The sequence below is a fragment of the Panthera uncia genome (assembly GCF_023721935.1).
Source record: "Panthera uncia isolate 11264 chromosome A1 unlocalized genomic scaffold, Puncia_PCG_1.0 HiC_scaffold_17, whole genome shotgun sequence".
Lineage (NCBI taxonomy): Eukaryota > Metazoa > Chordata > Mammalia > Carnivora > Felidae > Panthera > Panthera uncia.
The window spans coordinates 144508131-144530258 of NW_026057577.1; the positions used below are offsets into that span (position 1 = coordinate 144508131).

The 22128-nt window shown below is 41.8% G+C and overlaps 1 protein-coding gene across 1 annotated transcript in view; it reads right to left on the reverse strand.

The window, feature by feature from the left end:
- Nucleotides 1-22128, reverse strand: part of MARCHF6 (membrane associated ring-CH-type finger 6) — a 78282-nt gene that overhangs the window by 24140 nt on the left and 32014 nt on the right. The window contains exons 7-19 of the mRNA XM_049648277.1: nucleotides 19447-19636; nucleotides 17750-17811; nucleotides 16983-17015; nucleotides 15761-15812; nucleotides 12554-12612; nucleotides 11201-11281; nucleotides 10904-10972; nucleotides 10750-10824; nucleotides 9292-9426; nucleotides 7202-7321; nucleotides 6193-6293; nucleotides 3576-3713; nucleotides 2775-2979 (exon numbers count right to left, since the gene is read on the reverse strand). Coding sequence (XP_049504234.1) covers nucleotides 2775-2979; nucleotides 3576-3713; nucleotides 6193-6293; nucleotides 7202-7321; nucleotides 9292-9426; nucleotides 10750-10824; nucleotides 10904-10972; nucleotides 11201-11281; nucleotides 12554-12612; nucleotides 15761-15812; nucleotides 16983-17015; nucleotides 17750-17811; nucleotides 19447-19636 — 1320 coding nt within the window. The remainder of the gene's footprint in view (nucleotides 1-2774; nucleotides 2980-3575; nucleotides 3714-6192; nucleotides 6294-7201; nucleotides 7322-9291; nucleotides 9427-10749; nucleotides 10825-10903; nucleotides 10973-11200; nucleotides 11282-12553; nucleotides 12613-15760; nucleotides 15813-16982; nucleotides 17016-17749; nucleotides 17812-19446; nucleotides 19637-22128) is intronic.

Below are 22128 nucleotides of genomic sequence, written 5' to 3' on the forward strand. Positions count from 1 at the left end.
ATGTATATTTTGTAATCAGCATAAAGTAAGACACAATCAGCTTACATGTTTCCAAATTAAAACTAAAAACATACCATTTCTTTTACAAGTTTACTTAGGGACTCCTAGGTGGCTCAGTCGGTTAAGTGTCCAACTTTGGCTCAGGTCATGATCTCGCGGTCTGTGGGTTCGAGCCCTGTGTTGCGCTCTGTGCCGACAGCTCAGAGCCTGGAGTCCGTTTCGGATTCTGTGCCTCCCTCTCTCCGTCCCTCCCCCACTTGTGTGTGCACGCTCGTTTTTAAAAGTTTACTTATTTTGAGAAAGACACAGAAAGAGAGTGCCCATATGTGCAGGACAACAAGGTCAGAGGGAGAGAGGCTCCCCAACAGGCCCCACACAGTCAGTGAGCACACAGCCTGACTCAGGGCTCAACCTCCCAAACCTCGAGATTATGACCCGAGCTGAGCTAAAGAGCTGAACATGCAACCGACTGAGCCACCCAGGTGCCCCAACACTCACCTTGTAATCACATTCTCAAAAAACAAGTTTTCGTGAAAAGGAAAGCTTCCTCTCTAACAGTGCTGCCTAATTAGACCTCTCTGTGACCGATGACGGAACCTGCGCTGGCACAAGCGGCCGAGCACACGCAACGTGGGGTCACCGGGGGGTGACGGCCACACTGTATCTACTCTGCGCGTGCTGTTACTAGAAATGTACTTTCCCCTCACCGACAAAACCGTGATGTATTTAAAGTGTACAACGTGATTCGCTGTATGTACACATCGTAAAGGGATTCCTACCAGTGAAGTAATTAACACATCCATCACACCACATCCTCGCGAGTTGTATTTACTTTTAATTAAGTTTAAATGTGAACTGTCACGTGTAGCGGAGGCTCCTGGACAGACATGTGCGCGTGAGAAGCGAGCAGGCTGAGAGGAAAGTGGCTGCCCCCGGGGCAGAAGAGGAGCATCCGCTGCTGGCCTTCTCCCTCACCAGGCCCAGAAGGGAGAGCTCTAGAGGGAAGACGGAGAAGCACCCACCATAACACTCCAAGAGGAGCCTGTCGGCCTTCGTTGCCTGAGAAACTCCCACCGACTGTCTCTCATCTGGGCCGGAAAGTACCTTTTGCCTAAGAGCCTCATCTCTCACGACTCCCCCATTGCTCACGCTCACCTGCATACACCCCACCCTCTGTTTTTTTAAATGCTTATTTACTTATTTTGAGAGAGACAGAGAGAGAGACAGAGAATCCCCAACAGGCTCCATGCCATCAGCGCAGAGCCCGACATGGGGATCGATCTCACAAATCCTGAGATCGTGACCTGAGCTGAAATGAAGGCTCAGACGCTTAACCAACCGAGCTACCCAGGCGCCCCCCTCCCCTCCTTTTTTTTTAAGGTAGGCTTCACACCCAGTGCAGAGCCCAACACGGGGCCTGGACTCATGACCCTGAGGTCAAGACCTGAGCAGAGACCAAGAGTCAGACATTTAGGGGCACCTGGGTGGCTCAGTCAGTTGAGCATCCGACTTCAGCTCAGGTCATGATCTCACGGTCTGTGAGTTTGAGCCCCGTGTCGGGCTCTGTGCTGATGGCTCAGAGCCTGGAGCCTGCTTTGGATTCTGTGTCTCCCTCTCTCTCCACCCCTCCCCCACTCTCTCTCTCTCTCTGTTAAAAATAAACAAACATTAAAAAAAAACCATTAAAACAAAAAAAAAAAAAAAAAAAAGTCAGACAGACTCAGACAGACTGAGCCACCCAGGCACCCCCCCACCACTCCACCCTCTAGATCCACTTAATTCCCTGCAGTTCCAAACTTACCATGTCTAACTTGCCTCGTGTTTTGGCATGTGCCTGGCATGCCCTTCCACTTCCAATTTTATTCTCTGGCTGGCCTAACTTTAGAGACTTAAAAGCATCACCTCCTCCCTGAAGATTCCTGAATGCTTTCTGAAAAAGCGTTTCGTGGAGTAAGGACTGACCAAAAGTGCAACACGTTACTTATCCAGCCAGCGAGGTGAGGACCAAGACCTGACCATCGGATTTAACGAAACAAAAGCCACCGCGACCCTTGTCAGGAACAGTTCTGGTGGGGGCTGGGGGAAAGTTTTGCTGGGACAAGACACTTCCTTAACCAATCTGTTCTTTAGTTTCAACAGATGTAAACATGAGATTACTACTCAATCTTGCCACGTTAGGAAGAATATTAAATAGGGAAAACATTAAAATGCCCATTTCAGCTCTGACACATAATTGAAATATATCAATAATGTTAATTTCTTATTTTCACCAGGGTCTTTAACACTGCTCCTTTCAAACAGCAGAGGGAGCAGCAGCATAGGGAGTCCCAACGCTGTGAGCCACTTATGAGATCTGATCAACTTACCTTAGGTTTACACATATCATGTTGCTAACGAGAGAGCTGGGGGCTCTTTTCAGGAGACTGCGAGATAGTTCTATACAGAGGACTACCTGCTCCTAGCACCAGCCACAGCAGCAAATTTCTCAATAGAAATTGGGAAAAAACTTGACTTCTGGTGAAGTCTTTTTTTAATTTTCTGTATGTTTTTTTATTTTTGAGAGACAGAGAGAGACAGACTGTGAGTGAGGGAGAGGCAGAGAGACAAAGAGGGAGATACAGAATCCAAAGCAGGATCCAGGCACTGAGCTGTCGGCACAGAGCCCGACATGGGGCTCAAACTCATGAGCTGCGAGATCATGACCTGAGCCAAAGTCAGATGCTTAACCAACTGAACCACCCAGGCGCCCCATGTCTAAGTCTTCTAGTACCTACCCTGAGTGGAAAATTTAAAGGCCGGCGATAAGGCTGAAAGCCAACAGGCCCCCCCTGCTGCAGTATGGCTTGGTGGGCTGCATGCAGGCCTTCCCCCACCACGGGAATAGCATTGTTGTTTCGAGCGTGCTGATTATTGTTAACTTGTTGGTTTGCACTGTTCTCGTTTTCTTCCTGGTCTCCCAATAAATAGGAATGCAGATCCCTGTGTAAAAATTACATCAATAAAAATTCTCTCTTCAGATCAGAATAAACAGCAGACAGGAGACGTACTTTCTTATTATTCCTTAAGGTAGAAAACGTACAAGCAGAATCCATACACAGCACTATTAGTCCCCTCATTCTGGCCTAAACGCTGGTACCTGCTTTAAATTAAACTTTTCCAAATTTACTATTCGTGTCCAAAACACCCTGAAAATTCAGTCCAGCGTCTGTGCCTATTGTGGCAGGGAACTCAACGCGCATCCGTGGCGGCAAAAATGAGATGGCGGAGGCTGCAGGGGACACCTGCTCAATCCGATACAAGCCAATGCGTACTTCGCAATAAGACAGCAGAATGCCACACATTCTCTGGAAAAACATTTAAATCACAAAGATTCAACTTTAAGAGGGTAAAAACGTGCGTACGTTCTCTATAAAAGGATGTACGGTAATGAGAAAAATAAGCAAGACGAAGAATTGAACAAAGTAAGTATCCTATGTACCTGCAGATATCACCAAATGGTCTCTTCTTCAAACTCCGATCTCCTGAGTGGGGCACGGAACGTACTTTGTCAGAAAGGTCATCAAGTGCCTACTTACAGCAAGTACCCAGCAGTTACAGTCCACGCTCGCACGAGCCCCTTCAGCCACTGCCGCGTGTGTCCCTGTTCAAGTAACGCCGGCAAGACCACCTGAAGCAGGAGCAGCTCAAGGGACAGTTCACTCACTGGAGCATCACTAGGACAATGACAAACAGCTGTGATTTACAGCGCGACTCTATTTTCCATCGTAACTGCATCATACTAAACATCTGATGGGACGACAGCAAAACTCCTTGACGCTGTCTCTATCACCTCTCCCCCTTTCTCCCTTGAATCCTCCAAAACCAGTCCCGACGAGGGTCGCCGGTGACCTCTGTGTTGTTAAATGTGATGGTCAGGTCTGGGTCCCACCTCACTGGCTGTATGGCGTATTACACAACTGGGTACTCCTTGGTCCTCAAAACGCTTTCTCACTGGACGCCCTTCTAGATCTGTTAGCTCAGGGAGCCGAAGACAACGGAGGGCCCCAGGCTCTGTCCTCTCTCACGTGTGCATGCTCTCTGGATGAATGCACACTCGTGTGGCTTAAATTTCTACGTTGCGGTAAATTTCTATGTACCACTCAGACGTCTTCCCTAACTCCTAACTTTGTATCCAAAGTGCGACCTCAACGTCTCCTACAGACATGAGACGTCTTCAGTTGACCATGACCAAATTCCCACTCTTCCCTTCTAATCCTGCTCCTCCACAGCCTTCCTCATCCCAGTAAATGGCAACTCCATCCTTCCAGGTGCTCAGGTCATTGACTGCCTTTATTTCACTCCAACTCAAACAGCTGGAGTCCTGCTGACTGGATCCTAGCAATGCCCTAAATCTCACCACCTCTCATTACCTCCACTGCTACTTCCTTCACCTCAGCACCAAGGTCACTGCGCCATCCTCCCAGCCGGCTTCCCGCTTCTGTCCTGGCCACCTGACCCAGTCTCTTCTCATCACAGCAGCCACGGTGACGCTTCTTAACTAACCTGTATCAGATCACTCTTCTGGTCAAACGTTTCAAGAACTCCCCAAATCGCTCAAGTTGAACCCAAAATGCTTCCAGTGGCTTACGAGACTCTGTAGGATCTGGTTTTGCATGACTTCTCTGACCTCACAGCCAACCACCATGCTTTCCTTCTTCCACCCCAGCCAGACTGGCCTCCCTGCTACTCCTCAAACGGACCCCAATGTCACCGCACTTGCCCACCCCCTGCAAGGACACTCTACCTTCAGGAACCCATATGGCTCATCCCTCAGCAGCTCCGACAGGGCTTTCCTGAGCTGTCACCTCTTCAGGTCCTCATCAGTCACTTCTAAATTACAACCCCATCTTGGCCACTCTCTCTATCCCCTTTCTCTGCTTCATCTTCCAAGCCCCTAGTACTGATGACCCCAGATATACTACATATTCTATTTTGAGGGGTGTCTCCCCCTCACTGAAATGTAAGCTCCACAAGAGCAGAGAATTGTCTTGATTTTGTTTGGTTCACTGTTATATACCTAGTGCACAGAAAAGGACCGGACATACAATGGGCCCTTGTTTTGTTTTGTTTTTTTTTAATGGAAGAATGGACTAAATACTGCTATACAGGCCCAAAACTGCTAAACTTCTAAGTGTAACTGACTACCAAAATGGGTCTATCCTAACAATATATATAGCCAAAGCCTAAGCTTCCTGGTTCTCACTATAACCAGACCCAAATTCACAAGGAAGGAATGAGGATTTACTCTAGTTAGGGAAAAATTCAGAGAATCAAATCTTAATTTGGATTTTGAGTAAAGATAACAAAAAGGGTTCCAGCTAAACATGAGGAAGAAGGTCATTCTAAACAGAAAGGAAGACAAGGAATAGCTAGGTGTTTTAGGGAGACTGAGCGGAGGGGAGCATGGTTGGAGAGCAGAATTTGAGTCAGACAATGCAGGGACAGGATGCTGGAAAGTCAACATGAGACTATGCCAAGCCTTGCACATGACCCGGATATTATGATGTAGATTATGGAGGAAGAGGCAGGGTGTTAAGTAAGGATGGGCTATAAATGGAGAACAAGAGGAAAGCCTAAACTAAGGAAGTGGTAAATCAAGCTGGATTAGATAAGAGACCTTTAAAAATAAGACTTAACGATATTTAAAGACTAATTAGAAGTCTGAGGAAGAAATCCAATTTCCCAGCAGCCTTCTGTTCAGGTAACTGAAAGGATGATGCAAGTCAATGAAAAAAGGAATTGGGGAGGGGGGGGAATGGCAGAGACTAAGTTTCCAGGTGACTTAGGCTTTTAAATGAAAAAGATTTTCCATCCATAAGCCTTATTTCTTCATTTTAATCTACAATTAAACATATAACTATGGCTACACATTCCTTATGATGTGCTTTTCATACAAAAATGATGGCGGCTAACATGGTGTCATTAAGTACGGTAAACATTTCAATGCTGAACCAAAGCACACTTGATTTGCATAAAAATAAGTCTTTCTTTGGAAAATGCAACTGCTAAACTAATGTTTATACGATCTAAAATGGCAAAACTCAAGTATCAAATGATTTCCAGTATCTGTTAAGAAATGAATGTTTTAAATGTATACACTCTAGGTTATCAACAAAGCTAAACTAGTAAAGCTTCTAAATTTCAAAAACTCACCTATAGAGCATGACATTATATGGAAGAAAATTAGGCAGCAGACTCTTAATTATACGTATAGGAAGCCAAAGCATCAGGAGAACAATGGAGCCAAAGACAATCTGCAGTTAAGAAAAAAGGCAGAACACCACTGTTAACCATTCCTGTGAGAGACAAACAGACTTCTGAACACACCCAGCCAGGATGCAATCCAAGTGTCTATACCCACCCACGGCCCAGAGTGTTCTCACTCCACAGACTATATACTTGGGTCACTTTGTGGAAAGAATGCATTCCTGGGAAGGGTGCTTCTGTCTCTCCCTCTCTCCCTCTCTCCCTCTCTCCCTCTCTCCCTCTCTCCCTCTCTCTCTCTCTCACAAAGGCTCAAGGAGGAGCCACAAAGGATAATCACTGCTCTCTCTCTCTCTCTCTCTCTCTCTCTCTCTCTCTAGGACACAAAGGCTCAAGGAGGAGCCACAAAGGATAATCACTGCACGGTATGTGAAGAGAGGGTCAGAAACTTACAATGAACGATCAGAATCATCTGCAACTTAATAAACCACATATAAGACGTGACCCATATTAATAGCTACAAAAGTTTCCGGAAGGCACCATATTGCTTTGTAAATTTTATTTTAAAAAAACTTAGCTTTAACTAGGTAATTTCTTCTTCCAGGTGGGACAGAAACTTCAAGATACTTCTGTTTAGAGTTTTTTGAATTTAAAAACTATTAATGAATCTCCACTGCTCCAATGCAAATGAAGTGTAATTCAAAAGCCATAATTTGGCAACCAATTATACTACTAAAGAACTAGGGAATGTTGTTTTTAGTAAACATTTTAATTACTTTATCAAAACAACCAACAGAACAGCTGTTTGACAACTAACTTCCACCAACTTAAACATAAATAACTCAACGTATCTACTCTACCAGCCCCTGACTGCACCCCCCGCCGCCAAAAAACCCCCACAAAACAATACAAAAGGGTAGCACACTTTACTCAAAAAACAATAAAAAGGTATGCTTACCACTGACAAAATAAATCTTCGGAGATGCCTATAAATGGGCAAATGGATCATTTCTTGTACTGGATTAAAATCTGGATCATTCAAATTCCTTAGAAACCATAAGACACCAGGTCGAAGTACCTGCAAATATATTTTAAATGCTATGAATACTCACCAATGTCTTCAGACTCTGTAGATGAGCTAAAATATCAACAGAAAAGTAAGCTTTTAAAACTTAATAAAATGGGTCCCAGAAAATTCACATGGCTTTCCTATGAAAAGAAGTTCCTAAATCAGAATCTATATGAAATAAACTATTTTGCTGGATGTCCATTTAATCATTCAATGAAAAAAAAAAAAATGTAGAATTTGTCAAGAAACCTAAATCTCCAAAATAAAAAATAAGTTGTTTTTTGTTGTTGTTGTTGTTTTCAAACACTGTCACTATAGGAGCACCTGGGTGGCTCAGTCAGTTGAGAATCCAACTTCAGCTCGGGTCATGATCTCACAGTTCGTGAGTTCGAGCCCTGCACCGGGCTCTCTGCTGTCGGCGTGCAGCCCACTTGGGATCCTCTGTCCTCTCCCTCTCTGCACCTCCCCTGCTCGCTCGCTCACTCTCTCGCTCTCAAAAATAAATTAAAAACATTAAAATAAATAAAATGAAAATAGAAAAATAAAGGAACTGTCACTATATTGTGTCATCCAGTGAAAGAATTATGTTGCAATTTATAAATGTTTTAATACAAGATCTGATTTCAGCCTCACACTCCGGAGAGGAGCTAGAAACTCTCAGCATTTTCATTTTACTGTCTACATCCTTTTTCCGTTTCTCAGTGGAAATCATCAACCCAAGAGGCTGTGGGTGGTGGGGCAACGGGCAAGGCTAGGTAGTGGTCTCAGGTGGTCCAAATTCACGGAGTTAGCACGTGTAAAGCATTTCCACTGCCCAAACTCTATTTCTCCAACCTCCAAATGAGGGGGTTTCTGACCTCTAAGGTTTCATCTGACACCCCAATTCTAGGATTGTGCACCACAAAAACCACCCCACTGAGAAGATGAAAAATTACAATGTGAAACAGTTTATCACTTAACAGTGTAATTAAGAGGTTCTATACAGTTTTGAATAGATTAAGTTGGTCTCAATCACTTGCTTCAAAGAAAGAATACAAGTTTTATTTGCAAGTAGAATTTACCGAACTTACACTATATGATTCAGGAGAACATTTTGACCTCAGCCCCCCTCCTTAAAGCCTCAATTTCCCAAAACACAATGTACGCCAGGATAGCATTAGGCCATTCACACTGGATCAGTCGGCCTCCTCCGGCGGCCCTGTGCATCTCCATCACCACTCTCACTGCTGTAAGCGGACTTGTCAGATGTCTCTCCTCCTTCCCAGGATATAAAATCGGAAAGAGCGGGAATCGTGTCTCTGTTTCTCACTATTACCTCAGCAGTCAGCACCGCGTCTGGCGCAGAGGGACTATGCGGTAATATGTGAGGGACTAATGCACAGCAGCAAGTACGCTTGTGAAAATTACTCACTTTTACACTGCCCACCGCATCAGAATGATTGCACATGACGTATACTAATCAAATACTGGCCCTACTTTCACTCTCTTCAAATCGGGAAAGACCGTATTCTAAAAACGGGACTAGTGAAGGTACTCATCAGCAAGGGAACTGCAGTCATAAGCGACCCTCACTGTGATTCCGTATTTAATGTACTTGATTACAAACTTTACATCGTGATCCTGCAAAACCTCTGGGTATTTCCAGCACTATATTTCCTTGAACGAAGTCCAAGTCAGACTCACATCACATAAAATTTCAAGAATTTGTAGGAGAGGATGGCTACAAAAGACACCAAGTAAAACAAGTAGTTTTATCCTCGATCTACTCATCTTTCAAACTCGTTAACTATACGCAGAAATATTAAAATTTATCAGTTTTTGAGACAAATGACTGAAAACGGTTTAAAGACATAAAGCCAAATTCCTCTATCAGCTATTCCTTCTTAGACTAAAATCCTTGAGAAAATGAGTCAGGACACGTGGTTAAAACAAAGTCCTTTCCTTAAAGGGACAGTGCTGGCGTCTCCCTGAGAACTTACCTCTCTTAGCAACAGAATGAAGGAGGCAAAGTAGAACACGTACACCATCCCCACCAGCCAGTGCAGAAACATGGTAGTACCTGGCGCCGACTGAAAGCTCAGCTCTCGGTCTTTCAAGGTAGCATCAAACATTTCCTAAATCAAAGCGGAACAAGTGAGAGATCTGTACCACTCACATTTGCCAAATTAACATCTCCATCTTCCAGGAAGTGAATATATCACTACGTGTATGGGTTAGGATGTTCTAGGACTACAGCTCTTTAAATGTCATTTCATGGTATGACAGAAATATAACTGATATAAAACAGGATCCTATTTCAAAGATAGATAATGACCCTTGAAGGTTTTAAATATTAGAAGGAAGACTGATAAACCAATTGGCGAATAAGAATTTCACTAATGCGGGGGCGCCTGGGTGGCTCAGTCAGTCAGCTGAGCGTCCGACTCTTGGTTTCAGCTCAGGTCATGATCTTGTGGTTTTATAGGTTCAAACCCTGTGTCGGGCTCTGCACTGACAGTGCAGAGGCTGCTTGGGATTCTTACTCTCCCTCTCTCTGTCCCTCCCCCACTCATACTGTCTCTGTCTCTCTCAAAAAAAAAAAAAAAACAAAAAACAAAAAACAAAACAAACTTTACTAATGCTGCTACTGTGAAAGACACATTTTTGGTTAACGATACCTTCTTTCCTTGGTTACAGGTCTGCATTCGTGACAAGTTTTAATAGTAAGGTATGGGTGCTTTTCTACACACAAAATATTTCTGAAAAGTCAAAACGTGATTATCACTGGCAGCCTTAAAAATTATAATCAAGGAGCACCTGGGTCCTGAGCTGACTGAGCACCTCAGTCAGTTAAGCCTCCGACTTCAGCTCAGATCATGATCTCACAGTTCATGAGTTCGAGCTCCGCATCGGGCTCTGTGCTGACAGCTCAGAGCCTGGAGTCTGCTTTGGATTCTGTGTCTCCCTCTCTCTCTGCCCCTCCCCTGCTCGCATGTATGCGCTCTCTCTCTCTCTCTCTCTCTCTCAAAAGTACATAAATATTAAAAACAATTTTTTTTAATTATAATCAAGACTAAGCATCTTAGTTAAAAGAAATGATTAAAGTTGAATTTATTAAACAAAGATAGTCTTATTAGATTGTTCTCGTTATATATGTAACGTCTCAGCATTACTGTAAAATTTAGAAGAGTAAAATGGGTACAAAACTTCTCCACTGGTTATTGGAAAGGTTGCAGTCAAAATACTCGGACGTCAAAAATCTGCACAAAGCCTCAAATAAAATCATGTACTCAACAAACACTAGTAACATTAAGACTCCACAATGATTCATTCTCAGAAAAAATAAGCAAATTACTATCCTCTTGAGTTTCCTTTAGAAGGAATTCATTTTAAAGACCTCCTTTTTTGAAGCTTTTAATTTATCAGGTCATATGATAATGAATAACAAACTTACTTACCAGGGAACAGATATCCAGCCACCAGCCACAAATGAGAGGGAACACTCCAATTTCTACCACCACTAGCAAAGAGACCTTTGGTAAAAACAAAGATCATCAGTATCATCCAAATGGGGAGAAGCCACTTCTGGTTTTAACTTATACCAGGAATTACCTTAACAACGATATAGCAGACTCCCAGCAAGCGACGAGACCTATGAAATTTAACAAGAGTTGCCAAGCCCTGCAGCATCCAGTCAAGGAAAATCTGAGCATAACAGATGCTTATTTAGGCAACACTTAATGTTATTTGACAATTTATTTCATACTTTATCTGTCCTCATCCTCACTACATACATCTACAGCTTTTACTGAAAGGACAAGAGAAAAGAAACAGTTCTGTCATTAACAGGAACAACTCTTTGGTATGAATCACATCACTGAATACCCACGTTAGTTAATTAAAGGATACGTGACAAATTATCAGTGTTATCGCTAAAAGTATATACCCAACTATGGTTGTGATGAGGCCTTCAAAATGAGATGCTTGTACCTGGAAATAAAAATAAATAGAATTTAATTTTACCATATGGCCTACATCCCAGTTTAATGATGTATGAACAATCCAAGCAGACTAAAAGCTGTAAAACAACTATAAAATCCCCTTTGAATGACATCTCTGCAAACCAGACTCTCCCACTGCTATATATTATGAAAGGATGAGGTAAAATCAAAGAGTAACACTCTACTCAGGCAGACAAGGTAAAAGCAGAGTGAATTAAATTTTACAAAATTAACTGCTGCAAAACACTAGTCTCGTCTCTACTCTGGCCTGAGGCGGACTCGCCCAGGGCTGAGCAAAGAAAGCAGCAGCGCTCCACCCAAGCAGCCGGCCGGCCAGGTCCGTCTCAGCCCCTCACCTCCCACCCCGAGGAGCGACTGCGTACATTTCCCCTGCTCTCCAAATCCCTTCCGTTTTCAACTTACAGAGAGTAAAAGTTTGGACAGTGACAAATCTTTGGGGTTCCTGAATTTCAGACAGCAAGTGGTGATAGTTTGGAAAGTCAAACCTATCAAAGCTTTACGTGAACCTTTCAAGTGTGTTCAACTGCGAGAAGCAGAGCTGCAATTAAACACTGAAATGCATCTCTTCGCCCTTTCAGAACGCTTCAGAATCTGAGCTCTCCGGATTTACATACACAAACTGAACAGAACGTTCCAGATACGTCAGCTCTTCCTGGAAAGACTAGATCTTTCACAAAATAGACCCCTACACAAAATAGTCACCAGACCCCACAAAATAGCTGTAGCTGACCATCCAAATATTTATCTACCTCTAAAAACATGGACATGTCAACATTAAGACAAATTCTTTAGAAAACACTAGAGCCTATCATTCCAAAACAGACCGATCCTTTTTTTTTTTTTAAGTTGACTGATATGTTGCCACTTTTCTAAACTCACCACGGGAAAGCTAAAGAAAAGGGAGAGAAGGGAGCATACAAGTCAATGGAACAGGTCAAAAATCATCCTGTACGAAAACTTTCCAGTAGCATGCCTTTGGCCCACCCAGCAGGAAGAAAGACATGAGTGCATCATGGGACTCAGAGCACATCTTCCTCAGCTGGCAATATTATCTACACTGTCTTGAGCCTCTGTTAGTTTAAACTAAAAAGAAAAAGAAGGAGATAACGTTGGATAACTATTCCTTTGTGGAAGGCAAATTGAGAAATGAAGTAACTCTTTACAACACTATCATTTACTCAACAAATATCAAATTTGGGGCAAAATAATGAAAGTAAGCTTGTAAAAGTATTATACTCACGTGTTCTTCAAACCCCAAACCAACAAGGGAGAAATGACCGATATGGTAAGGGCAAAATGCTAAAAAGGGAAGAAAAAAACTCAATGAAAACTTCAAAATCAAAACAAGGAACACTCCTAGTGTCAACCCACACTAAAAGGAACCAGAGCTTCTTCGAGAAATGAGATTCCAGAACTGGGGTCAAAAATGTACTGCCTAGGAAGGACATTCTCTATAACCGGAAAACAACAAAGATACCAAAGTCGAATAGGCTCATGGCAAAAGGACCCAGGAACCATCATGAAGTCTCATGAAAGGACAATATGAGCATCAAAGAATGACCAAACTGACGGAAACACACTGAATGCTTCACAAATACACGAGTTCATACTACCCAAAAAGGGGAAAGCCAAAAACAAAACCGCAAAAGGACAAAAAGCAACAGAAGAAAAAACACTTTCATCACCCATGGAAATAGCACATCAATTCCTTACCCTGAAAACTGATAATTGGAGGGAAAGAACCGCACACCTGTCTGGCTTCTTCTGAACAAACAGGTTCAGGTTAACTATGATGTTACTTAAATGTTCCAGTTTAAAGGAAAAATAGAGACAAAGGAGCAAGGTGGTAGACAGCATACAAGAAGCCAATCAGACAAATGTAGGACAAGTGACCTAGTCTGTTCAAGAAATCAACGGCAAAATAGGGTAGAGGTAGCAGAAAGGAGCAAAGAATATTCTAGATCAAAAGGAACTTAAGACTTAACAACCAAAACTAATGTGTACACCTTATTTTCATCCTCAAACAAACCAACTGTAAAATGACATTTAAGGAGACAATCTAGGAATTTTTAATATGATGGATTGTTAAAAAAAAACTTAAATTCTGCTAATTTAGTACAGTGTGATAGACACTATGGTTGAATGAGAAAATATCCTTAAAATTTTCGTAATAAAAATTTGTATAGTCTCTTTTCCTCAAGTATTTCTTGTCATGTTAATACAATTTTATTTTTCTTAATAAAATGTAATTATATTTTCTTTATGGCAAAATTAATTGAGCAGCACAGATTACTAGGGAAGCCACGAGGGGACTCAATCATTAAGACAAAAGAGTGAATCTACAGGGATCTGGCCACCACACCTCTCTAATCGATTATATTCCATGGGTAGAAATTATTTTGAACAGGTATTCCCAACATATTTAAAATTATAAATCATATACACATTATTTTACTAATACGTGTATTTATAAAGCACGAGAAATTCCTATAAGAGTGAGAAAAAACTATATGCAGAATTTTTCCTATTTTGTTCACACCCAGCTCTGATGATGACTCAAATAGGCTCCTGAGAAGCACCAATTGTTAACAATTTCTATCCAATTACACAGCAACTACCAGATAAATATCCTGAAATTAAGGTCAGTTTCTCAGTATCATTCCCTTCTACTAGGACACAGCTGCATAATAAGGCTATAATTCTGCAAAGTACATGACCATAAGAGTCCAAAAATGGAGGTGGAAAATTCCAACAGAGCAACTAAAGTAGAAAAGAAATAGGAGTGTGCTTAATCCCAATGACCATTCACCTTTAAGGAAAAGTATATTCCTAAGAAGAGGAAAACCTCTTGGTTCATTTCAAAAGATCCTAAGTATAATATATACAGGTTTTATACGAAGACAACTTTTTTTATAGCATAAGCTTAGAGGCTGGATTAAAAAAAAATTTACTTAGATTTGTTTTACATAAGTGAGTGCTCCCGTTTCTATAATTCATGTTTTCTTTTTAAGTTTATTTATTTATTTTTTAGTCATCTCTATACCCAGTGCGGGGCTCAACTCACAACTCCAAGTTTAAGAGTTGCACGCTCCTCCGACGAAGCCAGCCAGGTGCCCCACTATAATTCATGTTTTAAAGGCGACTTGTTCCTCCAAACATTAATTCAGCATTAAGCTTTTCTTGCAAGAACAAAGACAAAATCTACACATCATTTTTTCTCTCAAAGAATCAGAACAGTTTCACACTCTATGTATGTATCAATTATTTTACATAATGCAGAATGTATGCAGAATAATCTTCATTTTCATGTTTCCACCCCCCTCACCCCAACCCTCGCAAAAGGAAACAAAGAATGAGCTTCCTATCAATTTGCACCATCTTCAATAGCTACTAAAAATTAAGAATCAATGGAACTTTTTCAAGATTATTTTGTTTCAACAAGATACCTTTAAATTTTTTTTGTTCTTTCATAGATGATATTCAGAAATTAGTTTTTTGTCTCATTCTCAAGTCTACACATTCAATGTCTTTTTCACAACACTTCAACACTTCCCGTTGAAGGCCTAACTGCTTTCTGAGTCACAACGTGGTTGGCAACCCAAAACGAATAACTTAGAATAAAGTGTAAGAACATTGGGAAATCTATACTGCCCCTCCTTAGCAGAATTAAGGGGTAACTCACATGCAGAAAGAAGGAATTTCTCAAAGATCAGCCCTAACAAGAGATGTGTAGCCTGAGGTGTCTCTATGAGACACAAATCAAAGCACAATCTAACAGCCTGATTCTATCAGACTCCACTTCCTTTCCCTTGAGAGGTGCAGGAATTACATCTTTCTCAAAGCAGAAAAACCTGTGAATTCTGTCTCCTCACCCATCTTCCTTTCTCTAATCACTCCCAACAGGAGGGACTCATGTGTTGTCACAAAATCCTCACGGTTGCAGTTGTCAAAGTGTTTGGAAATGACTTTGCATTTCCTGGAATTTGGTTCTAAAGGGAATTCACACTTGGGAAAGGTTCACTTTTCTCCTCAAGCCTATATCCACCTCTGGTGACAGCTCCCAAGCCAGGGTCTCTGGGAAGGCCTCGGATAGGACTCTGAGAGAGGAAAACAAGATCTTCTGCCAAAGGGAAGAACACACAGATAATCACCACAAAACTGGTTCCAGAGACAGGATGATGCCTATTCTCAAGTCAGTCTAAAACCAGCTTCTATAAAAAGAGATGGAAATGCCCCAAAGAAGCAGAGATGGTAGGTAACTATAGTCAATGTCGCTTAGGAAAGAAAAGTTATCTGTATGGGTGGGGCCTTCCAGTACAGGATAACTATCTGAAACCATTTCATATGTCCCTGTGTTTAAAAACAAACAAAAACAAAACCCATAACAAGGCTCCAAAAAAACAACTCCTATCTTATTACCATAAATAACAGTATAAACACCACTTACCAAAAACAAGAATGAAGAGTGTGTTTAAAGACACCACCCAGAAGACATGTTCCTAAAAGAAAAGAGCCATTAATAAAACATACTCAATTCTATATGTTCATACTATATGTCTAACGAGACTACTCCACTTAGTTAGGAGACTGGAATTTTCACTCTAGAATGTTGAGATTTCATTTCAGAAATTATGTGCAACTTATTTTTCATTACATAGCTCATACAATTAAGCCTAATAAGGCTCAAGTTCATAATGTTACATGTAGGGAAAAAAAATCAATCTATAAACATTTCCTCTTCAGAAAGAAGCCACTACAAATTACAGACTCTCACAAAAAATACCCAGATTTCGTTTAAATCAGATGACACTGAAAATTTCCAAATGGAGGAAAATTGAAAAATCACATTAATTCTGAACTTTTTATGAATGTAAACTGCACAGTGCTTCTTTCCGCTGCCCATTTTGTTCTCATGGTTTCTGCAAGGTCATTTGATCTTCCTTGGTCCCTTTTTTCCCTATGGCACCCCGGTTTTCTCAGTGGAGGTCTTAGAATACTCATTCCCTCTTGGCCATTCATCCACCCCCACAGTAACTTACTACGTATTAGCACCTCCAAGATGACTGTCACCTTACATGATTGTTTGAGGCAGTAGGGAATCTTCCCCATGCAGCTAAAGTCACCTTAATACTCAAAAATCCCAAGTGATTTCATATTACAGAACCTGAAAAGAGCATCACTTCTCCTTTAAGGAACTATTCCTCACCTCTGAGCTGTACTCTTTACCAGTAAGTAAAGAAGATAGGTGAGGTTTGGCAAACAGTGGAAACCTAACATGAAAATGGGCCTCTCACCGGGAACACTGCAAAGCTGCTCTATTTTCACCAGTTCAGGCATGAATTAATATACTGCAAAGTTTAAAAAGACCAAAAAAAAAAATAAAAAAAAAAGATCAAGTTCTTCTTAACTACAATTCTGTATTTCATTTTGTTTTCTAAAAATCAAGTAATCAATAATTACCTTTTTAAATACTATTACCTTTGTTCTTTGCCAATATTTTCAATACACAAAACAGACCTTCTTCAACATATCAAGTAATCAAAAGGCACAGGGCATGCTGACCTTTAGCGTAAAAAAGCCAGCACATAATACTGTAAATCTGAAACTGCTGAGTCATTAAGATAATTAAGTCACAACTCTTATTATTAAAAAATATTGGCTTTACTTACTAGAAAAACTAGTGATCCGTCAAGTCCTAGCATCTAAAATAAATAACAATATACATGAATTAAAGATGCAACAGGATTTTTTTTCTATTTATAAAAAAGGCTCATTTTCAATTATCTGTAAACATAATCCTTAGCCACTACTTTCTAAAACAGCTCACCATTTTCGAGTAAAACTAGAGTTTTATATCTGGGCCTCCTTTTATTCTAAATCTTATGATTATGAAATCAAACAATTCCATCTTGGGTTTACTTCTTACATTAGCTATGGAGCCAGTCAAGATTTCAGGACCTATCAACTTGCAGTATCGGAATAATACTTCATTTAAATTGTTACTTCATTTTCCAAAAGTCCACAATGTGTTTGTATTAAAGGCCAGAAAATAGAAAAATAGTCAGTAATAAGATTATATTTTTAATATTTTCACCACAAACAATACATTACTTTTCTCTAGAAATTAAAGTTCACAGTCTCCATCAAATGTTGACTACAAAATTAGTGTATAAATATAAAAATGGCTGACTTTAAAACACAGTTTCAGGTTAAAACACTAGAATGCAGGGCACCTCGGTGGCTCAGTCAGTTAAGCTTCCGACTCTTGATCTCAGCTCAGATCATGATCTTACGGTTCGTGAGTTCAAGCCCTGCATTGGGCTCCACGCTGACAGTGAGGAGCCTGCTTGGGTTCTCTCTCTGCCCCTGCCCTGTGCTCTTTCTCAAATAATTAACATAATTAAAAACAACACTAGAATGCATGAAAGAATCTTACTCTTTCCCACGTAAGTTCTTCTGCAGCTCGGTCCCACTCTAAAGCATTCCAGTTCATGTCATCTGGAAATATAATTGTCATTTAAAGATTACTGATGGAACCTGAACCACAAACAATAAAACACATTCTTTTAGTTTGGTGTTTTGTAAACCAGCGATGAGAAGCTGAACCAACACTACTTGCCTGTTAGGCAGGAAGAACACATATAAACAAATGAAACACATACATAGTTGATTTTAGACTGTGGTTAAGTGTTGGAAAGGCAATAAATACGATTATGTGAAAGAGAGGAACTAAACCAGAATGAATCTGGCAAACTTGAGAAAGGTGAGGAAGGCAGGGGACAAGACTTCTTCACGGGGGGAGGGTGGCAGAAGAGACAGTATGAAAGGCAGACAGAGGTCCAATCATACAAGCGGGGAAGGTAAAACTGGACTATGTTTTCTTCTTTAGTACAACGGAGAAACCACAAGAATTTAAGGCAGGAGGCACTAGGAACATTCTGTGCAGTGAGAATACAGTGGGGCGAGAGCAGAGAACAGCAGCTCGTTAGGAGCTATTGTGCTGGACCGAGACAGGGAAATGGAGGCTGCATTCAGTGCCCTGAATGCAGGGCCACATTCTCAGAGCCTTTGAACACACACTCGCCCCTCCCGATGAAGGCCCTTGCTCCCATGACCCAACTCACTTCTCATCCTTCCAGGTCTCAGCTGTCACCGACTCTGAGCTACCCGGAGAACCTACTTAAAAAGGGTCTTTCCCAAGAGCATCCTCAGAGCAACCTGCACACTTATCACAATGTGTAACGAGGTACTTGTTCACTTGGGTATTCCTGCTTCTTCACAGAGACCAGAAATTCCATGAAGGCAGGGACACGAGTGCCGGCGCCCGGGAGGCACTCTGATGTCAGCAATGTCAAGTGGGCCTAGACACAGTATGGTGCTTGACAGGAAAACTCTGGGGCAAGAGGGGGAAATGGAGGTGGTGAGCTAGCGATATAGCAGGCTGGCGGGCACAGTCTTGGATTTTCTTAACTTTCTGGAGTCACAAACTGCTAGAAAAGAAGAGAAATGGCCTCCTTAATGGCATCTGGCCTGCCGTGTACACCTCAAGAATTCTTCTTTGATATAAAAAGCTGTGCTGACTTAATAGAAATGGAAAGGAATAAAGTATATCTGTATCAAATTCCTTAAAAAAAAAAAACAACCTAGGATCTACTACAACTTACAAGTAACTTCTTCCTATTCATTCTAAAAAACTCCCATGTAAAGCAGGATTTTAAAACACAGAACGTGGGGCGCCTGGGTGGCTCAGTTGGTAAAGCATCCCACTTGGGCTCAGACCACGATCTCGTGGCTCGTTGAGTTTGAGCCCTGCATCAGGCTTGCTGCTGTCAACACAGAGCCTGCTTCGGATCCTCTGTCCCCTTCTGTCTGCCCCTCCCCCACCTGCACTCGCCCAAAAATAAACATTAAATACATAAATAAAACACAAAATGTACCCTGCTTCACAGGAAAAAAAAAAAATTACACGTATGTATATCCAGAAATGCAAGTTTGCAAAACAGAGTAAAAACAGGCCGGAAATACAACTCCAAGCCCATAAAATTTTGAAAATTCTAGTCCTTCTCCTCAAGGAAAGCTGGAAGTGGGTTCATGGTCATGGAGGGAACAGAAGGATGGGCCAGCGGCCATTACCCTGGGCCCCGTTGTTGGCATCGGCTGCATCTTCCCCGCCCGCGTCCTCTTCCTCCTCGTTGTCCTCCTCCTCTTCTTCTGCCTGATCGTCCTGGGCATCAGGGTTTTCTCCCACCACCGCGTTCTCGGCCGGCGGGTTAGCAGGCTGGTCAGGGGCCACATTTTCAGCACCATTGCCTCCCGCTGGAGCCTAAAGTGACAGAGAAGCCCAGAAATTTAGCTAACTTGTCTCAGTTTTGCTCTATTTCCAAACAGCACTCTTCCTGCTAAAAAAATAAAACTAATAAACACACACACTGTTAAAATTCCAAAACACACCTCTCAAAGTCACCTTTTCTACAAGTATCTGATTTTGGATCAACTCAGTATATAAGAGCGTGAATTCACGTCACAGTGTCTATATTCATTCAGTACAATTTAGGGATTTCACAAAAACAGCACAGGAAATGGGTTAACAAATCTGGCTGGCTATTCTGAACGCATGATTCCATAATCCTTCTTCACCTTTAAACATTTTTTTTTTTTTGAGGACCAAACTTTAACATTTCAAGCACATCCCAAATGAGTTACTGGTGTGGTTACAGAAGCTTCTATTCATGCCAGCAAAGCAAGAATGGAGAATTCAGAAAGTTAAAGCAACATTCCCTTTGTATACATAAAAACAGTACGTTAAAACATGTCACAAAAGGAGGCAAAAAAGGAGGCATTCAGCAGAGTAAAAATAAGCAGCAGGCTGACTGTCTTAACAACAGGAGAGAGAAACTGCTGGAGTTCACAGTTTCAGGAAACAGAGCTGCATCAGCCAAAAGAGATCCAGACCTGAGTTCTGATTTATTATTACAACTAGTCAAAGGCAAACTCAAGGAAAACCAAGGTTAGACTTCCCACGACTGCAGTCAGATCTTGCAACAAGAGAACTCTGGTTACTTCTCATGCAGGCTGAGCAAGAAGGAGCAATGAGACTCAACCAGGGATTCTGGCCCCAGGCTGCCATCCCTGCACCTGCGCTCTGAGCTCCTCAGGCAAGACAACCTGGAATTACTCGTACGCCAGCATCTCCAGTCTGTTCCTCTGTGTAAACACTGGGTCTCAGCCACTGTCCAGCAAGATCCTGGAGAGGTCTGAGGACACCCTTGAGCCCAGCTGCCACCTCTTCCTGGAGGCTACAGGGTTGGGAGGATTCCTTCAACGGAATGATCTCAACGTGTTCCAGTCTTCATCAAGGCCATCCGGGGGAATCCCAGAAGGCTCTGGTGGAACCTGGACCTGGGGAGCCATTATTAGGATGACCTCTGGCTCCTGAGCCACCATCTCATTTGGTGGTGACCTTATTTGATCATTCTGAATTTCTCTATTTCTTAGTGTCTTTGGGTACCCGTCCAACTCCATTCTTCACCTCTGGGAAAAGAGAACTCAGATTCCCCTGGAGGGTGGCGGGGGCAGCTCATGAGGAGACTCAAACCCCACAACCAACTCTGGGAAAGGGTGGCAATTCTTCTTTACTGCCTTCAGTGACCATCCCAGGGACGAAAATAGTTTTACTCATTACCTATTTGTTTACACCCGTACAGATACAGAACTTAATTCTCAGTTATCAGTTAAATACTTGAGGAAAAGGTGTCTAATTCCTGCTCAGTAGGTGAACCTATCCGTATGGACGCTGTCAGTTCCCGCATGCATTCTCCTCTGGCTCTTACTAAGTTCTGCTACCGACCAAATGCAAAGACACAGCTACAGTTAAGGAAAACACTGAACCCCCATGGAGTCCATAAAGATTCTTAAAAAACTGCATTAAATGCTTCAAAATATGAGGTACGACCATAAATGTAGTAATGCTACATAAGAAGTATCTTTTCTTTCTAGTCTCACATCTTGCATGTGTGATTTGCTAGGAGAAGTTACACTCTTAACTCTGTAAAGAAAAAAGTATGATTGAATTTGGGGGCACCTGGGTGGCTCAATTGGTTGAGCGTCCGACTTTGGTTCAGGTCACGATCTCATAGTTCGTGGGTTCAGGCCACACGTTGGGGTTTGCACTCACAGTGCAGAGCCTGCTTGAGATTCTCTGTCCTCTCTCTCTGCCCCTCCCCTGCTCCTGCATGCTTTCTCTCTCAAAAATAAATGAACGTTAAAAAATTTTTTTAAAAAGAATGTCAGAATTTGAGGAGACCAAGCTACACACTGACACAGAAGGCCCTTAAATGAAAAATTAAGTTGTTAATTATCATTCTGAGTATCTTAGAGTCAATTTTTCATAATAAAACTGTATGAAGTGTAAGTAGTTTTCGAACGTAAGTAGTTAATATTTTGACACTGTCAGCCCCAAAATTTCTCAGCAAGCAAGACACTAAAAATCATTTACCTCATCCTCTTTCTCTTAATACTTCCAGCAAATGCTCCTGTATCTAACATTAAGCATGGCATCTCTCATCAAGAAACAGCGAAAATGCACCAGACTGTTAACAGGGTTCCGATTTTTCTACTTTTGGTAATGTTGCTACTGGGAGCAGGAAACACAAGCAATTTACATACGAAGAAACTGATGAACCAAGGAGGTATGCAGCCTCCTTAGTACCAGGCGGCACATCAGCATCATATCCAGGAAGTACACATGGTAACTTCCAGGCCAGCGTTAAGTAGTAAATCCAGGCAAAGAGAGTACAAGAGCGCTTCGGTACACCC